Raw genomic sequence first — 22,318 nt, 5'->3', positions numbered from 1 at the left:
TTTTACATATCCAATTATTTTAAAATATAGCCCAAACAAGCAATGTTTCGCCATTTAGAGCCTGCCTACTTTCCATATTCTGTGAAGCCTCACCTGACAGCTGTTGTCCAATGATAAGAGGGCCAATCCTCGAACCAAGGCCGTCTGCTGCTAGTGCCAGGCTTAGGGCAGCTCAGCCAGAGGTAAGGGACACGCTCAATCCAGGTGCCGCTTGTTTGGGTTCCACATACCTTTGAGAGACCCTATGAAAGTCTGCAGCATGAGCCAAGACAGGTGGTTTGTATCAAAAAAGCCACCGGACACAGCTTGGGTGTGCCCAAAAGTTGGGTGGGGAGAGGTCTCTGAATTACCAGGGCAGGGCGAATAAATCGTGTCAGCCAGCTTGCTGGAGATTCAGATATGGTGGCCACCTGTGTCTGCACACTGGGAAGGGGGAGGGATCAACAAAGAAACAATGGCTTCTGCAAGCTCCATCATCCAGGATAAAGCTGCCCCTCCAGCCCTTGTCCTGAAGCCAGACGACTCAGCTCCCCACCACCCCCAGCTCTGGCTCCTGATGTCCCTATCACCTCTCTCTAGCTGTTGCCCCGGCACGTGAGCTCAGAACCAGTGATTCTGTTGTTGGTAAGTACATGCATAGTCCCTTTAAGACAAGCACCTAAGACTCCAGCAGACCTCTGTCTCAGCTTCAATCTCTGCTGGTTTTCACAACCAGAAATTATGGGGACTTTTCTCCCTGGCACTGGAAACCTGGACTGGGGAGTCCTGTGTGGCACTGGGACCCCTTGTTCCTTCAGGGGAGACTTCTGCAGGTGAGATATTCCTCCCAATTTTTAATGGTCACATGCGGGTGTTGGACCAGCCTGTTCCAGGTCTCTGCCCTTCCTACCAGTCTCGAGGTGGCTTCTTCTGTATGTCCTAAGTTGTAGATCTTCTGTTCAACAAGATTTCAGGTGATTCTCATTGATGGTTGTTTTTTAGTTTAGTTGTAACTTTGATGTGGTTGGGAGAGAAGTTAAGCACCACATTTACGTACTCTGCCATCTTGACTGGAACTCAAAGTCAAGAAAATATCTTAAATGAATATAATGCAAAGGGCACACTGGAAAAGATCAGCAGATAATGATTTTGGAACATCCAATTTACGCTGCCATTAAGTCAGAAATCCCCACAGAAAAACAAACAAACAAAAAACTTAATTAACTCTGTCCCTCTCCCCCAGGGCTGAGTGTCAGAGGAGTCCAGCTGAGAGCTGGACCCATCCAAGTGCCCTCAGGGGCTATATGCCTTGTTTTTCAACACACTGCACCTCATGGCAAACTCAGAGCCCAAGTGAGTTTCCTTTTCTCATGTAAAAGTGTATGTCGCAATGCCTTGTTTTTAATGGTTTCTGTAGTAAAGCACTGCCAGTCCTTGCATGTCTCTTCTCATAGGCTCCTCACTCATCAGCAGAGGAGGATTTCACAATAAGCACAGTCAATACGGTAATCAACTCGTCCCAGTCTGCCAAGGTTAACACTGAAAGTCCTGCATCCATGGAAGCACCTGAGTCCAGGGAAAACCAGAATGGTTGGTCACCCTATTGTCAGGACTATATCGTATTTCGATCTTTCCTCTGACCCCAGGAGTCAGCTATTACCAAAAAGTCTTCTCTGCGAATTGCCTTTCTAGAGCCAAAACACTCCTGTTACAGCTCTCCTTCAGAGGTATTCCTCGTATTGTCAGTGAATAAATTCACTATGTACCACACCTCTTAGCACACCAATAAATATGTCTAATATTCCTATCAACTTACAAGTCAACCAGTTCCACAACTTTGAGCTTGGACTACATAGGGTCTCTTGGTTCTCCCAAAACATTCAAAGTAAGGAGAATCTGGACACAAAATTAAAAAGAGAAGTTTAAGTATTTTACATTGCAATAGAAATGTTTGAGGATCATGCTTCAGTTTTTAGCTAACAAAACTTCGCATACTTAAATTCTGTAAAGTTGGGAGAAGCAGCAAAGACCGAAAATCTGACATTTCTTTCACTAGGCATCAACAACTAGTTTCCTATGCTTGTCTGTCCCTATCAGGAAAAATCTGCATGGCTGAATTCTCACGAAAATTGCCTAACAAAGTCCCTTCTGTTCTCTCCTCTTTCCCGAAAACCGCAGTGAGGCCGGGTCTCACGCAAGGAGAGAGGGTCAGGTGGAGAGAGGGACAGGTGCAGAGAGGCCAGCTCCTCGCTAGATCACGAGGAGCTATCCGAATATTTTTTTCAGACGTCCCTTCAGGACAGTGCGTGCGCGGGATCCAGAAGACCTAGGGCCGTGGTTAGGTGGCTCTCCCGGGGGATCAAGTAAGCCAGCAGAAAGGACAGCACGGAGGGTAAGGGAGAAGGAGGGAAAGGCGAGGAAACCACAGCTCTGGAAGCTGGGGCGGGAGTGAGAGACAAGAGGGGCAGGTGCGGCGTGAGGCGGTCTCCGGACCAGCAGCCAGGAATTAACGCTGCGATAGGGCGCACGGTGCGCCCAAAGCCTCCCGGACCAGGCAGTTGCATCTGGTTGGTCCGAGTCTGTTTCCTCCGGGAGAATAAAATGACACGGCGCATACCGCGCGCTGGCACCGCATTTACCCTTCTGAGGTTATTGTCATCCTAGAGCTAGGGGGTCGGCCCCGCGGCTCGCGGACCAGGTCTGGAGGCCCAGCCTACCTCCCGTCCTTGACCTCCGGGGTCTGGCCATCGTCCGCGACGACCTGCGGCTGCAGAGGACGTCGCTGCCGCAGCCCGTCCGCGTCGCCCATGCTGCGCCTCCCGCCGCGGCCCACCCAGCCAGCACTGGAACAGAGTCGGGCAGGCTCGAAGGCTGCCTCGCCCCGCCTCCCCGCACCGCGTCGCCCCTGTCTCGGCTGCGCGCGAAAGTGACGTGTCTGGCCCCGCCTCTTCCCGTCGCAGAGTTGACTTTCTCCTGGGCTTCGCTCCGTGAGAGCTCCTTCGGTGTGTCGTCCTGGCGGTTTCGAGTCGCCGGAACCTCGGGTTGTACCCAGGCCGGGCGAGGTGATTGGAAGCCGTTCTCGAGCGAGTGCCTTGGCCCGCCGCGGCTTCCGGACCCCGAAATGCGCGTGGCCCAGCACAGCCCCTGCGCTGCCGCCTTTTATTTCATTTCTTATGATGAACGCCAATAATCGTGCACATCGACATTGCTGGTCCCAGGTGTTGGTGTCTGTGTCGGTCGAGAGGATGGCGCTGCTTATTAATGACAAAGACCCTTGTTCCTACAGGCAGTGTAAAAAATAATGAGTTCATATCCTTAGAGGAACAGGAGCGCAACAGCCCCTACCTAAAAATTATACGATTTTTTTCCAAACCAAGCCAATTAAGGGGAAAACTTCGGCTAGAAAATGTTGTCCCTTTGGTTAAAGCCAGGTGTTGAGTGTTAGGTCATTTTGTGATAACAGACATTTGATAAAGTTTATTAAATGATAAAAAAAATGCGATGTTCTAAATTACGGTGACCTGGAGAGTGAAAGAGACAAAATCATTAGTCAGTTAATGGTTGCTGAACTGCTAACAAAACACTTTTCACATTCCTCTTTTGCCTGTTAGAATTTTGGATTAATTTCCAGGTGGCTATTTCCACAGATTATTTTAGCCAGGCACCATGTAATTCCAGGAGCCCGCCCCCCACTTGTTTACTGGAGGGCTTTCTGATTGCTGCCCCCAGCCAATCTACAGGAGCGACATTTCTTTCTTTTTTTTTAAAGTTTGTAGCAGAGGATAGTTTTATTAGAGCAGAAAGTTACAGCTCTTGAAACTATAGAGGGTCCCGACTGGGATGTCCCCAGGAGTGACATTTCTTTATGAGGACTCTGCATCTACCCCAGAGCTGACCCCCTTTACCTTTTCCCACCCCTTTGCCTATCTATAGCTTATGTAAATTCTTTTATACTACCACTGTCTTCTCCCTTCCCCCTACATCAAGGGGCCCTACTTGATGTATAAAATGCTTGCAGATCTCTGGGACCGCAGACATGCTGGTTTTTTTTTCTACCTAGCCACGCCCAAGTACTTTAGACTCCATGCCCCAAGACCCATATTTTGGCTAGCCTTTTTGGGTCAATGAAACCTTACTTAAAATAGAACTTTCAGCGTGGAAGTTAAAAATTTTAGTCTAACATATCAAACGGTTACCCTTAGAAGTAAAGGCAGGGTTTAAATAGAAACCATCATTAATAACAAAATCTAACAGCATGAAGTCATCATCAGGGCATTCATTAACATTATTTTAGTGAGCCAGGTATATTTCTAGGTGCTGGAAGTTGATGATGAGCAACCCATAAACAAACTTGCTCACGTATAGAAATTTACCTAAAGGCGAGATGACTTTAATCAGATTATCATAATAAATGTAAAATTTTAAATGTAATAATTGCATGAAAGGAGAATAACGTGATCTTGTGAGAGCATTTGACAGATGAAGGAAAGATAAATATGATTTGGGGAAGGAACAGGGAGGAGGATTTCCAGGCAGAGAAAACCCAAGTCCTGTTACTATATATCATCTCTAGAAAATGCGTGCTCCTAATGAAATATTAAGAATTTCCTCATTGCACTCAAAGGCTTTCTTAATGGTAACGTGCCTTTACCTTTCTTAGTGCTAGATGGCATTAGAATCCCACGACTGTTCCATAAGAAAAGAGATGAGGAGCCAACAGAGGGAAGCGAAGAGTTCTACAAATCCAGGTTTTTAGGGATTCCAGGTTATAATTCAGGCATTGGCAATATTTTACTTCATTCCCTGTTGAATACAACCAGTGTAGCTATTACATCAGGGACACTTTTAACAGTATGAGTGCTGCATGATCTGGCCCTTCCTGCATGTCTGGATTATTCTCCTGCCCTGAAGCCTGTGTTTCAGACACAAGATTGCTTGCTATTTCTAATTCTATGCCTTCCTGCCTTTGTCCACATTATTCCTTCTCCTTGTAATAATGCTTTCCTTCACCTCTACCTGGCCAAAAACATTTTTATCATTCAGGGCCTACTTCAAGTATGATTGCTGAAAATTGTTCCCCTAATTTCTCAAGCAGAAAATGTCTTTATTTCTAAGGCACTTTGAACATGCCCTGATTATAGGACTTAGCCCATTGCATTGGAGTTATTTGTATTCCATGCCCAATGTTAAAGCTCTCCAACCAAAAATAGCCAGGAACATATCTATAAAAATGTAATAATAAATTAGTGTGCAGCACAGTGACTGGTTAATAATACTGTATTGAATATTTGAAAGTTGCTAAGAGAACAGATCTTAGTTCTATAGATCTTAGTTCTCATCACAAGAAAAAAATCTGTGCATGATAAAGGATGTTAACTGGATGTGGCAATCATCTCACAATATATACAAATACTGAATCATGTTGTGTCGAGAGCCGGCTCGACAGCCAGGCCACCTGGATAATCAGGCCAGGAACCCACCAAACAGTCCCTGAGCAGGATTGATTGGCGCAAGGAAATGAGAAAAGAAAGAGATGGCATAGACACCAAAGTTGGGATTAGGAGGTTCACTAACTGCTGATGGCAGCTAGTGACAGCGTTTATTAAAAAACATATTGCATATATAGAAAGCAAGTTCCCCTTTTACCAGGAATCATTTCTTATCTAAGCATAGGGGATTTGGTAGGGGGTTCTTTGGGGAATGGGGAACCAATGTTCCTGACTTAGGGGTTTGGAGGTGAGATAATCTCTTGGCAACAAGTTACATGATTACATAGCATAGATTAATAATATATTTTAAGTAAGGTGAAACTTAAGGCAAATAACAACTGTCAGCAAGTCCATGATTGAAAGTCCCAAAGTTCATAAGTCCATGGTGGAAGGTTTCAAAGTTCATAAGTCCATAGACAGTGCCATCTGAGAGTCTGGTGGTTGTGGTTTAGGAACTTCTGCTTTTCCGTGGCACAGGAGATGAGTTAACCTGTTTCTCCAGCAGTTCCTCCTTTTGCTGTTGCGCTAACATGCAGTTTTGCAGTCTTTTTCCTCAGCACACAGAACATGGGGGTCTGTAGCCACCTGCCATTCTCTACCTGCAGTCAGCCCAGAGTCTCATTACTCTGATACGGCTCTCAACAATGTTGTTTACCTGAAACTAATATAATGCTGTATATCAATTATTCCTCAATAAAAAAATAACAAGTTAGGTTTATTGAACTTGCTGTAGCAAACGAATGTACCAGAGGCCTTGTGAGGCTCCTTAAAGCAGTGGAGTTATGGAAGGGTCCTCTTGGGTTTTGGGGACTAGAAGTTGTCACAAATAGTGCTAGCAGGGATAGGTCAGAATTTGTAAACTAGGAGAGTCGCTGAAAGGAGTCAGTGATTTTTATCTTGGGGCACATGGTCTGAGCTTAGGTAATTTATGTTGCACAGCACAGTTTAGTATCATTTTTCTGTTTGCGAGTCATGGTGAGGTGCACTTTGTTAGTTATGATTTATTTCAGTTATCAGTCCCTGTGTAGGGACCCAGGCCCAGACCCTAGGCTAAGCAAGCTCATTTCGGAGAGTACCCCCGCCCAGAGGAATTTTAAAAGCTCCTGCTTCAGCAAAAACCGTAACAAATTGTCTTGTCAAGAAAGTAGAAGAAGATAAACAAAGTATATGACTTGTTAGGAAAAGATAAACAAGTCATGTTTTATCGCCTGTCAAGAAGATAAGCAAGTTATGTATTAGCTCGTTAAAAATAATAACCTAACTGTGTTTTATAGTTTGTTAAAATAAGATAAACTAACCATTTTTTTCCCCTTTGTACACACTAACTGCTTTTTTTGCTTCTGTATCCAGCTTCAGCTATAAATTCCTTACCCACCAAGACTTAGGTGCTGATCTCTTCTCTTGAGAGAGACAGTCCCAGGCCTGGTCAATAAAGTCTCTGGAACGAAAACCTTTTGTGCAAGTTTTATTAAGGAGCCGTGAACCTAACACCTGTTACTCCAACCTCCAGCCTAACTGCCACCCAGTTATTGGCAGTAGGATGAGAACCCTATGATTGGTTAGACTAGGTTCAGCTTCAGCACTACTGACATTTTGGGGCGGATAATTTTTTGTTGGAGGTGGGGGAGAAGCTATTCTGTCCATTGTAAGATGTTTATCAGTATCCCTGGCCTCCATCCACTAGATATCAATAGCATACCACCTAGTCATGATAATCAGTAATGTACCTGGACATTGCCAAGTGTCCCCTAGGGGACAAAATAGCCCCTGGTTGAGAACCACTGGGTTAGACCAACCAGAACCCACCCCTCAACCCCCTGTACCCTAAGACTGGGGATGAGTCCCACTTCCATTGAAACACTGGCCCACATAGAGGGCATTTATCTCAACTAAATCAGGGTTCTGCCAGCATGGAAGCAGTGGTGCTGGGCAGGCAGCCAATAGTGTACCTCACAGCTAATACTAGAAACACACCCTATTTCCAGTCCTGTGCTTTTTCCTAATCCCATGCTGTTTCTATTTCTTCCACAGATATTTCCTGAAAGCCTTCCAGTTGCTCAACCAAGTGCTGTGACAAAACAAAGGTGAAAGAAGGTGAGTCAATGTGCAGGAACATTACAGTCTGGGAGGGGAGATAAGAAGCATAATTATCAACATAAAACAATGCCACAGAAGAACCACAGGGTGCCTTGCAGGCAGGGAGGAACAAATCCCATAAAGTGGGAGTGACTGGAGAAGGCTTCTTGGAGGAAGCGACCTTTGAACCAGGTCTTGGATGAGTAAGATTATTATGGGCAGGCTGAGGGGATGGAAAAAGACAAAAAAGAGGCTAAGAGGCAAGTGTGGCAGGACCCAAGGGAGTGACAATCAGGGTAGACTTCAAGGTTACAAGTAATCTAGGAAGAACTCTGTGAAAGGAGCGAAGAAGATCAGAAATGGGCTGAGCCCTTCCCGTCCCCAGATCCAGGAGAGCAGAAGTGGCCTGCTTGGAACAAGGTTTCAGGCTAAGTTATTGTGTTGTGATGGGAAGCTCTGGTTTCAGCTCAGGAGGACCTTGTATGTTGCCACACAGCTTTCTAGCCATCTGTCCCCCCGTGCTTAACCCTAAACTGACCATTTTGAGGACACTGCTCATACACCTTGCATCTCCCTGTTTGGCCCCAAAAGATGGCTGGTTAGTCAACAACGGGTAAGATTCCTCGCTGAAGGAACAACCTAAGACAGGCACAGTCGCATGGAGCCATCAGGAGAAATCTCGGGGCTGATGGAGGTGTGCATGGGTCCTTACCCTCCCCCAAAGAGACAGGAGGTCTTCTACCCCTGTAGCTACATTCCTTCCCTCAACCTGCTTGGGAAGTGACCTGATGATTTGTCCTCAGCCGAATGATCTTATCTTCCTGGGGTCGTGTGCATATAGGGTGTGTGAAGGCAGAGCATCTGTCTTATCCCCAGGAGCAGGTGGACTCTCGGTAATAGCAGCTTGCAGGCATGGGTAACCTGGCTTGCGCACGTTCTCAGGAATGAGACTCACAGACTGTGGAGAGAACAATGCTACTTCCGGGTATGTGGAGAAATAAAAGCGGTGTGTTGTCCCGATTCGGGGCTCTTAGTCCACGAGGCTGGAGACCCTCAGCCCCTCACTCATTTAACTATTGGCTGCTGTTTCTTTTCATTCTTAACCCTTCGCTGCCCCCTCTCATTCTCCCACTGCCCATGTCGTGCGGGAAGCGACACTTATATAGTATAAAATTAGAGGATGTAGACTAGCTTTTTCACAGTAGAAAAAGCATCTTAGAGATCAGTCAGCTGTCAAAAAGAGACATTCATAAAAGCCAGTTGAAGATGAGGGAGGGATTTACGAGTATAGAAAGGATATGGGGATAACTTATGGACCTCAGCACAGAAAGTACAACCAGGCTTCACAGACACTGAAACGAGGACCTGGACAAACAGGAGTAAAATACCTCTCCACCTCCTGATGCCTCGTGGTATTTATCTCTGCATCCCCTCCATGATTCTGTGCAAGACCTGTTGCTTGGCTGACCTTCTTCTCTTTTGCCACCCTCCACTCTAGAACTGGAAAAGATACACTGTCACTTTTCCAGCTCTTGAAGCTAAGGTGGTCACAGGCAAGGTTATGACTTGAGAGAAAAGCAGAAATTTAGGAATTATTTTCACCTCTAGGAAAGTTTTTGCTTTTCTAATAAAAGGGAGAGATGGGGTTGTCCCTGCCCTTTCTCTCCTGACCTGAACCCCAGAGTTATACTTAAAATGGCAGCAGCGACTTATGACTGTAGGAGACACCTGAAGTCTAAAGGACAACATGCTGAGAACAAAAAACCTGAGGTCCTTGGTGGGATGATTGAGATGCTGACCCACTGCCAACAACCACCTACCCCTGGGCTTCTTGTTACAAGGGGAAAACAATCCCATGTGCATCTAGGCCACTGTCAGCTGACTGTTTGTGCTTGTACCTGAACACATTCCATCTGATATGCCAGCATTCTCTGCTCAAGCATGCCTATGACATGAAATTATTGCCTCAAGCCCAACTCTCCATGACTTCCACACCAACTAACAGCCTCTTTGTCCAAAGTCCAGATTCCTGGACTGAGAATCTGATGTTTCCAACTTCAGTGAGGTGCCCAAGCCTGGATGATTACCTGTGTTAGAGGACAGGATAACATGGCCCACTGACCATTTGATGGGAACCAGGAGAACAGACTAGACCAGCGGTTCTCAACCTTCCTAATGCCGCGACCCCTTAATACAGTTCCTCATGTTGTGGTGATCCCCAACCATAAAATTATTTTCATTGCTACTCTATAACTGTAATTTTGCTACTGTTATGAATCGTAATGTAAATATCTTTTTGTTTTCTGATGGTCTTAGGTGACCCCTGTGAAAGGGCCGTTCGACCCCCAAAGGGGTCACGACCCACAGGTTGAGAACCGCTGGACTAGACAGTATAAGCGTGAGCAGAGCAGACTGTTACATGGAATGACGTAGGCCCCAGTGAGAAGCAGGCAGGCATAGAGGTGAGGATTATATTATAAATAGGATAACTGGAGAAAAAGGCTTCAATAGCCTTAATGAGGAAGATTCTTAAGGTCAACCCAGAATCAGTGAGAAAAGGTGCTCAGTAAGAAAGACATGCAACAGTCAACGTCTGCCATGGGCATGATGTTCATGTTTGTTATCTGTTGAAAAGTGAACTTGATACGGGAGAGCCCCCCCACTATAGGCATTTTAAGTCTCCTTTTCCCTAGTTTCTTAGCTTCCTGGTTCCTGATGTTAATCACCTTTCAAATCAGCTTTTAAATCTTAAACGGAAGGTTGTTTTTAACCTGAATCATAGGAAGTCTCCTACCCCTTGCTTCAGATAATTACCCCCAAACCTGTGATTTATGCTTACTGATTGTAGTCATTGTGGCCCAGCTCCTGGGTGAACAACGCCACCTGAATGACCAGTTAAACCACAGGAAAAGGCCACAGCTCCATGAAGCTAAACAGACTTTCCATCACACAGCCACCTTGCATTGATGGCTTTGGGTCCTGCTTCTTGGGCCAACACTTTTAACTCTGTTTAATCAAAATCTATCTCTCTTCATCTAGGGGCTGATGGGATACAAATGATGCCCCAGTGAGACTTCCAGTACATCCCATCCAAAGAGGGTCCACATGGCCTTCTGGGTGGATCCTGAGACCCCGTCCCCTCATCTAAGATCAGATAAAGCAAGAGTTCCGTGAATCCCCGATAGGTAGGGACAATGGCCACATTCAGCAGGAAGCAGATACAGAAGAGCTCTCCTGTCCCTCAACTTCTCATAGAGATTTATGGGGATCACATCTCTCAAGGGGAACATGAGGCAGGCAGTTAGAGACAGGAATTGGGTCTCTAATATGCCCAAACACGTCAGGTAACATTACTGCACATCCAACATGGCCTACGAAGTGCGACTGCCCAGAAGACCTCCCCTCTCTGCCCAAACCTTGTCTTATCCACTATAACCATCAACTACTATGAAGAAGCTAACGGATACAAAATACCTAACTAGATTAGACCGATCACTCACACCTGTGCAGTAAATGCTACAATGACCTTCATCTCACCTTAGCCTCATTATACCATCATTATAATATCATACATATGCCCAGAAGTTCATTAATATCATTATAATAGAATGAATTCTGGGAAGGAATACACACAGTCTGAAAAGATGAGGTAGTAGTCTCCTGTCAATCATAAGTACCAATTAAGAGACCCCACTCCCAGAAAGGAGTAGCCTATTATAGAAGAGAAGGAAATAAAAACTCCGAGTCCTCACCAGTAGGCACCTTTTGAGCCACCATGTTGCTCAGCCCGCTCCTATTTCTTTGGAGTGTACTTTCACTTCCAATAAACTGCTCTTTCACAACTGTATTTCTGTCTCATTCAATTCTTTGCTCAAGATGCCAAGAACCTGGACACCACACTGAGAAGGGTCTGTTCTCCAGTAACTTACCTGTCTTTTGTTCCCTTGGGACTCCTTTTTTTTTTTTTAAGGTTTTTATTGGGGAATTGGGGGGATGGGAACAGTGCTGGGGAATTGGGGAAGGGGAAAAGACAAGTTGCTGTTGTTTTGTTCTTCAGTCTAGTTGTGGAGGAAGTTGCTTCACTGGCCCAAGTTGGCACCATCATTGCGCTCTTCCTGGGTGAGGCATGCTTGACCTCCAAATTCATATGTTGAAATCCTAACCCCCCAAGGTGATAGTATCAGGAGGTGGTACCTTTGATAGGTGATTGGGTCATGAGGGTGGAGCCTTCATGAATGGGATTAAGTGCCCTTATAAAAGATCCCAGAGAGTTCCCTTGGTCTTATCATGTGATGACTCAGCAACAAGATGACCACCAGTGAACCAGGGATTGGTTCTCACCAGACAGTGAATCTGCCAGAGCCTTGATCTTGAACTTCCCAGCCTCCAGAACTGTGAGAAATAAATTGTTGTTTATAAACTACTCAGTACATGGTATTTTGTTATAGAAGCTTGGATGGACTAAAATAACTGCTAACCTACTTTTTTTGTGGATATAGTCCAAGAATACAGACTGTACATAGAATGTTATGCAATGTAGATGAGAAATGTGGCACAAATAGAAGAACCATTACAATATAAATAAAACCTGGTACAAAATTATCTTGATCCTGAAGCTTAAAGAGCTGGGAATCTCTAAATAGGGTGTGTTAATAATCAGTCATTAGCTGTAGAGGTACAGATTAGTCAGTGATAAAGAGTAATAGAATAGTTTTCAAACCATTACTTTTCTAGTCATTCCTTTTTTCTGGAACATTCTCCCTAGAGAGTTGCAGTTAATACTTAGTACAACCTTTGAAATTTGTCTCTTTGTGGGACTTTGGTTCAGAAATAACCTTTATGATTTGGTCATATGAAGCCATTATGTATAACTTGCATATTCAAAGCACAAGAGAGACATTTTATGAAATTATCTTCCATTAAATCATGTTTTGGAAGCAACTTCTTGTGCTAACATCTTATTTCCAAACTGTTGAGTTGTATGGAGATTTCTACTTTCTTGAGTTCAAGTAATTAAGACACTGATAAAAATAAATTCTATTTTCTCTCAAAACCGGCCCTAAATCAGTTACATGCCGATTGCTATTCCCAGAGCTATGGATTTTTTTGGGTCTCGTCGGCTTTCCAAGTCCATGTCTTCTGCTGGGGCCTGAGTTCATGATGGGCTGCTGTCTGTGGAAAATGTGGTAGTCACCAGGCAAAGCTCCCAAGGACCAGGCTCACCTGGCTGCTCAGTGAAAACACAGATTCCTGGGCTCTATCTTGGAATTGCTAAGCTTGGATCTAAGGAGGTTGGAGTCTGGAAATCTAGATTCTTAACAATTCCCAGGTGTCTACACAGTCAGCCAGGCCCTAGTGACCAGCTTTTGGGGGATCACTGATCAAGCCCAACACTAAATGTATTTCCTTCTATTTCAATGTTAGAAAGTGACCTAGATAGAGCTTTCAAACTGGGAGATATAAAATTATATATATATATATATATATATATATATATATATATATATATATATATACTTTTTTTGGGTTACATATAACAAATAGAAATGTGTAAAAAACACTAATGTACAGATTAACAAATTAACATAAAACAATAATCCAGGTAATCCCCACCAAAGTCATGACTTGAAACATTGACAGCATGTCAGAAGTCACCCTCTGTCCATTCTTCATCATAATTTGTGCTCCCACTGCCAAGTCATAGCTCCTCAGGGTCCCAGCCCAAAGGAGGGTTGTTTTATCAGGGTCTTGCCTAAGTTCCCCCAGTCCCTTTCAGCTCAGAGCTGCCTCTGCAGGCAGGCAGTCCTTCAGGTTGGTGATGGGGGTGACTCTCCTGGTCCACAATCTTAGGGACACTAGACTTAAGAGTTCTATCCCTCTCAAAACTGGAATGGTATGTATATTTCCCTATTTCCTCTTTAAGCAGTGATGCTCAACTTGGTCTTTTAAAAGGATCTGGGAGCTTTCAAAGCTTCCACTGATACCCAAGCCATACCCCAGATCAATTACATGGGAATTTCTAGGGTGGGACGCAGGTATCAGCTGTTTAAAGCTTTCTAGATGATTCTAATATGCAGCCAAAGTTGAGAACCACTGTATTAAAGTTCAGCATTCTAGGGTAACACAATTCATAATGACCAGTTGAAGCATTTGCTACTGCTTAACGGCACACATTTATTTTCACTTTGCCTTTGAGTCCAGTCACTACCACTATGAAGGTCACAACACCCCTGCTATCATGTCTAACCACTGGGTGTTCCTCCTGGCACAGGTCATTTAAGAGGAAGCAAACTGGAAAACCAGTGCCATGAAGTGGAAAGGGCAGAAAGAAGTACTGGTCAGCTTAGTGTTGTCTCTAAGGGGTGACAGACTAGAGGGCAAGAATCCTACTCTAAATAAATCCAGAAGTAGAAAAGGGAAAAAAGCCAGATGTTGAATGTCCTAGTACAGTGTTAACAAACCAGTAAGTACTAAGGAGTTCAGAAAACCTGATGGAATAGTTGGTCTGCCAACTTCACTTGCAAAATGGTGAAATTTTCTGGGTAAGAGCCACCAACTGGGTAACTTGAGTTGTCTAGTCTCCCTGCTCCTGCAGATCCAAACTTCTACCAAGCAGCCTTCTGAATAAATAGACACACCTGGGACCAATTCCTTTTCTAAAGGACATCACCTCACCCAACCACACATCTTTTTATTCCTGAGTCAAGGAAACCTTTAATGCTTACAGGTATGCATATGTTTGTTCAAAAAGGGACAGCAGAAATCAGCCAAATGGAAATGATTAGTTGCTTTCAATAAATGGCTTCTGGCTATAATGAAACGTGATTACTGAGTATGACCTGTGCCAAACATGAAACATCAGTGTTAAAGAGTCCCAAGGGGGCCGGCTGAGTGGCGCGATGGTTAAGGGCCGGCTTGGGACGCCAGAGGGCCCTGGTTCAGATCCCACATATGAGGGCCAGTGACACTGCCCTCTACAGCTAAGATGCTGAACAACAGCTCAACCTGGAGTCAGGCTGCCTGTGAGTCACAGGCGACAGCGTAGGCTGTGGCCCCTGCTGCAGTGGGTTGCCATGGGCTACTGTAGCCAGCAGCCAGCGTGAGCGGCCAGCAGCCGCAGTGAGCGGCCGTCCAGAAGCCGGCGACTGATCTGCCTCGCCCAGGAAGAGCGCAATGATAATGCCAACATGGGCCAGTGAAGCAACGTCCTCCACAACTAGACTGAAGAACAAAAGGACAGCAACTTGTCTGTTCCCCTCCCCCAATTCCCCAGCGCTGTTCCCAACTGGTATTCATAAACCCAGAAACGATGTTTACTTGTAAAATTCCCAATGATGAGGCAAAAACTTAAATAACTCAGATTAGAGGTCACTAAAGCTCAAATTGGCATCATCACTCCTCCTCCCTTTCCCCAAAGCCACTGTCCCCAGGAAGGCTTCTTCTTGGCCAGGATTTCAGCTTCTTCTTTTCTCTATCGGTAATAACAATTCATAGAGCTGCTCAGAGGTCAACAGTCAGGTGCCTTAAAAAAATAAAACAATAAAGTAAAGTAAAATGCTGTTGTGATTACTCAAAGCTCTCCCAGGAGGGGGCCACACCTCTGGCTTTCGCATGGGGGTCAAGGGTGGAGGCAGACAAGCTCCATCCAAATCCTAGCTCTGCCACTTTCCCCACCTCTTCTGGGAAGTGGAGACAGTATCGACCTTGGAAAGCAGTATGCGGGTGAAATGGGTCATGGAATCAAGAACCTGCTCAGAGCCTCCTTGCACACGGTACTCAGTAATGTAAGCATGTCTGTTGTCGTTCCCAGTGTTGGGTGTCATGAGGGCAGCGGGTGCAAGTCGGCTCTGCAAGGACCAGCACAACTCACGGTGATTCCACAGCTCAGTCTCCGCTCCTCAGTCAGGCTGAGGAAATGGATGACACTTCACACTGTTTTCTTCATTACGAACTCAGCTGTTGTGGGTGAGCCAGGAACAAGTCTGTGCCTGAATCGCCTCATGATTTACTTCTAGATAAATGTTGGGCAAATCATGAACGTTAGACATTTCTTTTTTCCATTTTTATATTTGAAAGGGACCTATTTCCCTTTGGAAATTAAACATGTTGAAAGCTGAATTTTCCCTTTGAGCATGATAACTTTTGCTCTAGCCACTTTAAATGGAAATTATTCTTAAAAGGCACTGCATACTGCTTTTCTGAATTTAAATTTAATTTGCTTTGGGGGCTTATGGTTATTATGAATGTAATATATCACACTGGCCTGAGACGTACTTAATGGTCAGATCAGCTGTCACTGAATTCCGTCTAATTTATTGTCTGTGTGCTCCCGTACTATTAGATGTCTCACCTCTGCTTTCACAGTCGCTGTCTGCTCTTCTCTCTGCTTCTCGGTATCACTGACTTTGATCTTTGTCAGGATGTTTCAGTTAAGACAGAAAATCCAAAGCAGGAAGTGAAGTCCAGTGGTAGGGTGGGCCTGGTGTAGCTTGGCCAGGCCTCCATACGTCATCCCTGAACTCCATGTCTTCTGCACTGCTCTATTCCCAGGCAGGTACTGCCCCATGGTGACTAAAAGGCTACTGTAGCTTATCTCTGTGTCCTGTCTTGTTTGGTGGATGCATGGGCCATAGCCCCTTTCCCAATGGCATCTTCATGTCTGCTTCTCAGTGGCCCTGACAGCATCAAATGACCAGGCCGGAACCTGTCACTTAGGCTAAGGCCATAATGCTGGGAATGACCGTCACAAACCCCCTAGCAGCCAGGGTGGGTCCCTGACAAAGTAGGGGACAAGATAGTCCCTAACATCAATCAGGGTGGGTTTACCAGAGAGGGGCAGGAAGGACAACTTGACCTGTTAAAAATCTATAAGCCGCTCATGATGCCCCACTAGAAACTGTATGGATATCGGCTATTCCGGAAAGATAACAGCCCTCCTGTGACTTCCCACAGCACCCAGAAGTGCAAAATGTGTCTTTTCCAAGTGAGTTGCCTTTCTGTGCATTCAGACTACTTCAGATGGGCACCTAGAACTCTCCCTTGCCTCCCTCCCCCTATCCCTGAGGCACAAGAACAAATACTGTCCCTGGGGCTAGCCATTCCCAGCTCCTGTTTTGGAGGCAGCAGTGGGTCCAGGCTTTGTGGGAGCTGACCAGGTCTTTCACATCCCACCTCTCATGGCACAGCTTCAATGTCTTTCTTCTAAGATTTGTCTTGCTGTCTAGTGAAGGACATGGAAAACCTCACCCACCCATATCTAAAGTAGGACAACCTGGGCTATGGGATGTCTCACAGGCAAGCCTGTGCTTTTCCTGTATGTAGTCTGTGATGTTGATCTTTTTGCAACCTCATTCTCACCTATGTTATGTATCAGCACTTGCCACCAGACCCTGTGCGATGACAGGAATGTTCTCAGCTGTGTGTCCAATCTGGTAGCTACTAACCATGTGTGGCTACTGAGCACTTGAACTATGTCTACTGCCACTAAGGAACTGAATATTCTATTCTATGTTATTCTTTTTTAAACTTAAAACTAAATAGCCACATGTGACTAGTGTATTAGATAGCACAAGAATCTAGAGATAAGTAAATTTACCAAATAATAGACTAAGATAGGTGACCTCTTATTGTTTATTTCCTCCCTGTCAGATGATGAATGTTTTAAGTGTTCTCTTTTGATTGAATAGGCCCCTTCCAGTTTTGTCCTTAGGATATATTCAGCAACAAAGAATAGCATTTAATCAAAAACATCACTACAAACAGAAAAGAATGAACAAAATAAAGCTGTATTTGAACTGCTTTGCAGATCATTCTGAGGCCCTGGTCACTGTCTGAGTTTATATCTATGCCATTTCATAAATAGCACCATAACTACAGTCTGCCAAGTCCAGCACAAATGTGACAGGTCCAGATGCATGGTTCTTTGTGGCTAAGTGCTGAAACAACAGACAGTCACTCAGTATATCTGTGTGCTATGGCCACCCCTTTGGGGATCACAGGCATACCTGCCTCATCACCTTAGAGGACAGCACAGCTATGGTCTACAATAAGTGTTCAGCACCACAGACACCCCTCAAACACCTACACAGGTGCAGGGCACTATAAACTGTGGGGTAAAGACAAGGGCAACCTTTCCCTGTCCTCAAGGACCTAGCTCAGCAGGCTACCTTCCCCTGCACTCCATGCCATCAGCCCTGGCATGCTTGGCTAATAAATACACACTTAGTGACATGATTTATATCATCTTGCTACCATTCAGAGGACTTAAGTCACATTGAAAGAGAGAAGCTTGATTCAGAGCTCCAGCTCTCATCACTGGACCTCGATGGTTCTTACGACCCAACCACAGAATGAAGGACAGGCAGAGTTTGCAAGGACCTAGTTCTAGCCAAATTAATGCTCTAAGTTACCTGAGTTTTCCTGGCTTCCCTGAACCACCCCACAAATTTGAGCATGTTGACCTCCTACCAAGAGGCATTTAAGGTGGGAGGGTAAATCTTTCCAGATCACAGCTTGGAGAAACAGAACATGTGGCTGGAGTAGCTTTAGAACTAAAAGGTGAGCACATTCATACCATCACTTTAGGAGCTGGGTTTCATTATACACAAACCAAGGGAAGTAGAAATACACACCAAAAAAAGATGCTGCAGGCTCGAGCATTCTCAAGAGAGCTGTATTTAGACAAGAGGTATAAACATTTTCAATTCAGATTTCCAGATATGCCAAACAATAATTAAAAGTGCACCCTCTGATTCAATATTTTTCCCCACAAGTGAAGGCAGAAAAGTTTTATAACTCTAAATGTTACAAAGAGCATGTACAAGCAAATGCATACATTTCGTGTGTGGGCTTACACATTATCCTTCTAAAATATAAAAGTATAAAAATAAGATCTCAGCCTTTTATATCTAGAAACATCTGGAAAAAAACGACTGCTTCTAGTTCTCAGCCATCTGAGCAGGCATGCTTTTCCAGGATTTTCACCTTCCTGTGCTGTCTGGAGAGGACACACAAACAGAGACACTAGGGACTTTTCATTCCAAGAAACCAAATTCAAGACAAGTAAAACAAATACTAACCACATTGGACAGTACCCCTGCATGGATTCTTCAATGGAAAGAAGGGAGGGATTTTAGCATGGACTTCTCATTAGGGGTGGTGTAGGTTATGTACTGGGAGGGAACTGCTCTGGGACATCTAAGAATAAGCCACCTGAGATACGTTCTAGAAGGATAAGTTAGGTGCTTGGGCTCAGGGTCTTGGTCAGAGCCATCACTGACCAGCAGCCCTCTTGTCTATGTGCTTCTGGTAGGCGCTCAATATTTCTGTGATGATGCTGGGGTCCTCCAGGGTGGTGGTGTCCCCCAGGTCTTGAGCTCCACCTGTGATTATCTTTCTCAGGAGCCGCCGCATGACTTTTCCAGACCGAGTTTTTGGAAGACGTTTCACTATCTGGTAAGGAAGAGGTGCAGTGTTAGAACCTGAGGTGGCACCCAGACTCCCAGCCAGCTTCTGACTATGTTGAAATTAGACGGGCTCTGCCCAGGGGATAGTGGAGCCTCTGATCTCTAGTTTCATTTTCTACAATCTGGACCTGAAGCTGTAATCAACCCAAAGGGCAGGATCAACCGTGAGTCCTGCTGAAGCCTCCACTATGCCAGGGTCTACCTGTACCTGGGTTCACCTCACTGCCAACACCTCTGTTTCTCCCATCAGGTATGCTAGTAAGGGCCCCAAGGTAGCAACAGAATCAAGCATGGGCCACAGCACTTCGTCTCCACTCCCTGGCCTGGGCTGGGGTTGGTTTTGTCTTAACATATGAGGTGAGAGATACTTAAGGGGAAAAAAACATTGTCTTGCTTAGTATTTGAAATTTTAGCATTTTACATTTTAAACAGATGTGGCCCATTCAGTGTCAATGGCAATACATTAGGAGCTGTGTTTGGGTGCTTTAATAGTGACTTGTCTCTTAAAAGAATTCAGTTCTCCTAAGGGGTATTTAGGACTCCCCGAAACTCTGATCCCCAGGGCAACAGTTTGACCTCACCAAGTGAGGCCTCATAGGACCACTTCCAGACCAAGGAACGCCATGGGGGAAATGTTAACAAAGAAAGGAATGAAAAACTAATGGTGCTGAGAGGGTAGGCCAATTTTCCATGGAACTGACTCCAACACAGGCTCCCTCAGATAGAGTCTAGCAACATCTCCCTCAATAGCACCAGGAAAGGGTGTTCAGAAACCACATAGGAGCTGAAGAACACTGGTATACTCCACATGCTTCTTTACTTAAAATCCCCAATTTTCTTCTATTCCTGTAGCCAGCCTCCATATGCAAAGTTAGAGAGCATCTAATCTTGCCCAGCACTACCCCTTGAACAGGCAAGACGTGCAAGCTTCTGCTGCTGCATCTCCCTGCCCCTCTCCCTCTGACAATGCAGCCATCCACCACCCTCACCCACCACCAAGGAAACCAAACAGCTAGTTTGCTGTGATGTTAGTTGTGGGAAACAGAGAAGAAGGCATAAGATGAGCAGTGCAGTCACACCGGAGGCGGAAGTCCACTCACCAAAATCTGATCAGGCACGGCGTACTTGGCAATCTTGGTGGCCACTGTGGACCTGAGCTCACTCAATACCATATCCGAGTCACCTACATTATCTTTCAACACAATAAAGGCAAATGCAGCTGGAAGGAGAGCAAAGTTTTGGGATGTGTTAGCCAGTGTGGTACACAAATCGCCATAAATCCAAACATATCAAATCATATGTTGGTGACCTTGTAGCAACTGGTTTCTTTAGTTGCAGCCCTCAAAATGCATTATCATTTTCATTCAAAGTGGAAGCGATGATTCTGTCAGCTCCACTGAACGTCCCAGGTGGGGAGACATGCATAGTTGAGAGCTTGGCACCATGGTTCTGATGTTGACTAGCTGTGCATGTGACCTTGGACATGGGACTTAACCTCTCTGACTGTCCCTATACCTGTGAAATAGCCCGTAAAATAGGTTTATAGGAGATTTACTATCAGCTCTCATGAGATGGTACGTGGCACTAACCTGTGTATGTGTCCAACACTGTAAGTATTAGCCACAGTGGATATCTAAATTTAAATTAAGTTAAAAATGCAGTTCCTTGGTCACATAAGCCATATATAGCTAGTGGGTACAGTACTGACAACACATATGAAGGGCAGCTCCGTCATGGCAAGAAGTCTGTTGGACGACATTGGCCAACCAATACTTTAGCATAGACACTACGTTTTGTTTGTCAGTATCCTACCATGTTCCAGAAAAGATTTACAGTGGCTCCCACAGGTCTCTGAATACATTTGTTTTTAATCTACCTGGGATAATCATATATATGGTATGACACTGGGATCTAATTCTGTTTTCTCTCCATATGAGTAGTCACGTATCCCAGCACCATCTTGGACAATCTGTTCTTTCACCACTGACCTGCAGTGTTCCCCTCTCTCATACACGATGTGTCCACATATGTGCAGCCCTCTTTTTTGTGCATTTGCCTGTTTATTCCTGTATGAATTCCACCCCATCTAAATAAATTCTCCCTCTGGCAAATATCACTTAACATGCTACATAGTTTCCTCATTGATTATGTTTACTGTTTATTGTCTGTCTCTCCCCTCTACTGCCTAACCCCTCCAGTATGTCAGCTCTATGGAGCAGAGACTTCATCTCCTTCACTCACTACTGTGTCTCAACATCTAGAACTGTGCCTGGAATATAGTAGGTGCTCAACAAATGTTTGTTAAATGCATCAATGAATGACTTTCCTGAATAAGTTACAATCCATAGAGACCTACAGCCTTTGCCTGCCCTGCTTTCCCGCACCCCCTCCCACCCCCACAAACTCTTATTCATCCCTCAAGGCCCAGTTCAGCTATCCTGCACTCTGTGAAGTTTTTCCTGACCCTGTCCATGAATATAACTGTGGCACTTGCTATATGTGAACAGTTGTTGGTCCTCAACAGTGTCCACCCTACTAAGTTGTGAGATCTTTGAGTAGAAGAGCTGTATTTTTCTCTCATTTTGGTATGTGCAATGCCAGGTAGTTTAGACCCACACCACAGGGGCTTGGAAGAAACGGGCAAAGCCTACACCTAAGCAGGCTGGGAAGGCCCACCGAGTGAGGTCTGCTGTGGATTTAATTATCATTAATTAAAAATTTAAAACCACTAAAGCAACACACAATGACTACCACAATTTAAAACACTGTAAAAGTATATAAAATAAAACTGCCCCTCTCCTCCCTGCCTTTCTCCCTTTATTCCTGCACTAAAAACAATGCAGCATGATGGTTCGGAGAGGCTGCTCTCGTTCCAAATCCTGACTCTGCCACTTGCTAGCTGTGTGGCCTTGCTATCTATGTGTAAGCCACTTAACCACTCTGTGCCACAGTTTTCTACTTAGAAAATGGGGAGTTAACAGTACCTACCTCACAGCTGTGAGTCAGGATTAAATAGTGACAGCCCCTAAATAGAACCCAAAATAGGCAGGTTCTCGGGAAATGCTGGCTGCTGCCCCCAACCCAAATTTTAAAGTTAACTTCTAGGTGTGTACACTATCATCTTTTAAACCCTAGAGGGAGAAAGGGAAGGGATTAGACAGCATGAATAGGTAACTACAATATTGCCACAAGGATATGAAAGACAGTTCAAGGAATATAATTAATAATGTTGTAAATATTTTGTAGGGTGTCAGATGGTCACATGTCTTATTAGGGAGACCGCTTCATGAATGGGGTAGAGGCTTGATC

The 22,318-nt window shown here is 44.9% G+C and overlaps 2 protein-coding genes and 1 long non-coding RNA gene across 3 annotated transcripts in view; 1 reads left to right on the top strand and 2 right to left on the bottom strand.

The window, feature by feature from the left end:
* Positions 1-2,876, bottom strand: part of APMAP (adipocyte plasma membrane associated protein) — a 33,926-nt gene extending 31,050 nt beyond the window's left edge. The window contains exon 1 of the mRNA XM_019633431.1: positions 2,697-2,876. Coding sequence (XP_019488976.1) covers positions 2,697-2,788 — 92 coding nt within the window. The 5' untranslated portion in view covers positions 2,789-2,876. The remainder of the gene's footprint in view (positions 1-2,696) is intronic.
* LOC109377173 (uncharacterized) lies at positions 509-11,391 on the top strand. The gene is made up of 3 exons (XR_002122831.1): positions 509-2,371; positions 7,500-7,562; positions 10,584-11,391. It is a non-coding gene; the product is annotated as an uncharacterized LOC109377173 (long non-coding RNA).
* Positions 11,392-18,195: 6,804 nt separating this feature from the next.
* The window catches only part of ACSS1 (acyl-CoA synthetase short chain family member 1), a gene marked incomplete at its 5' end in the record, with an annotated part of 60,986 nt that continues 56,863 nt past the window's right edge, over positions 18,196-22,318 (bottom strand). Inside the window, 2 exons of the mRNA XM_019633428.1 lie at positions 18,196-18,995; positions 20,110-20,228. Of these exons, the coding sequence (XP_019488973.1) occupies positions 18,816-18,995; positions 20,110-20,228 (299 nt within the window). The remainder of the gene's footprint in view (positions 18,996-20,109; positions 20,229-22,318) is intronic.

This window comes from Hipposideros armiger, unplaced genomic scaffold, assembly GCF_001890085.2.
Source record: "Hipposideros armiger isolate ML-2016 unplaced genomic scaffold, ASM189008v1 scaffold_1311, whole genome shotgun sequence".
Lineage (NCBI taxonomy): Eukaryota > Metazoa > Chordata > Mammalia > Chiroptera > Hipposideridae > Hipposideros > Hipposideros armiger.
Note: the sequence above shows the minus strand (reverse complement) of the source record. Positions and strands in the feature narration are given on the sequence as shown.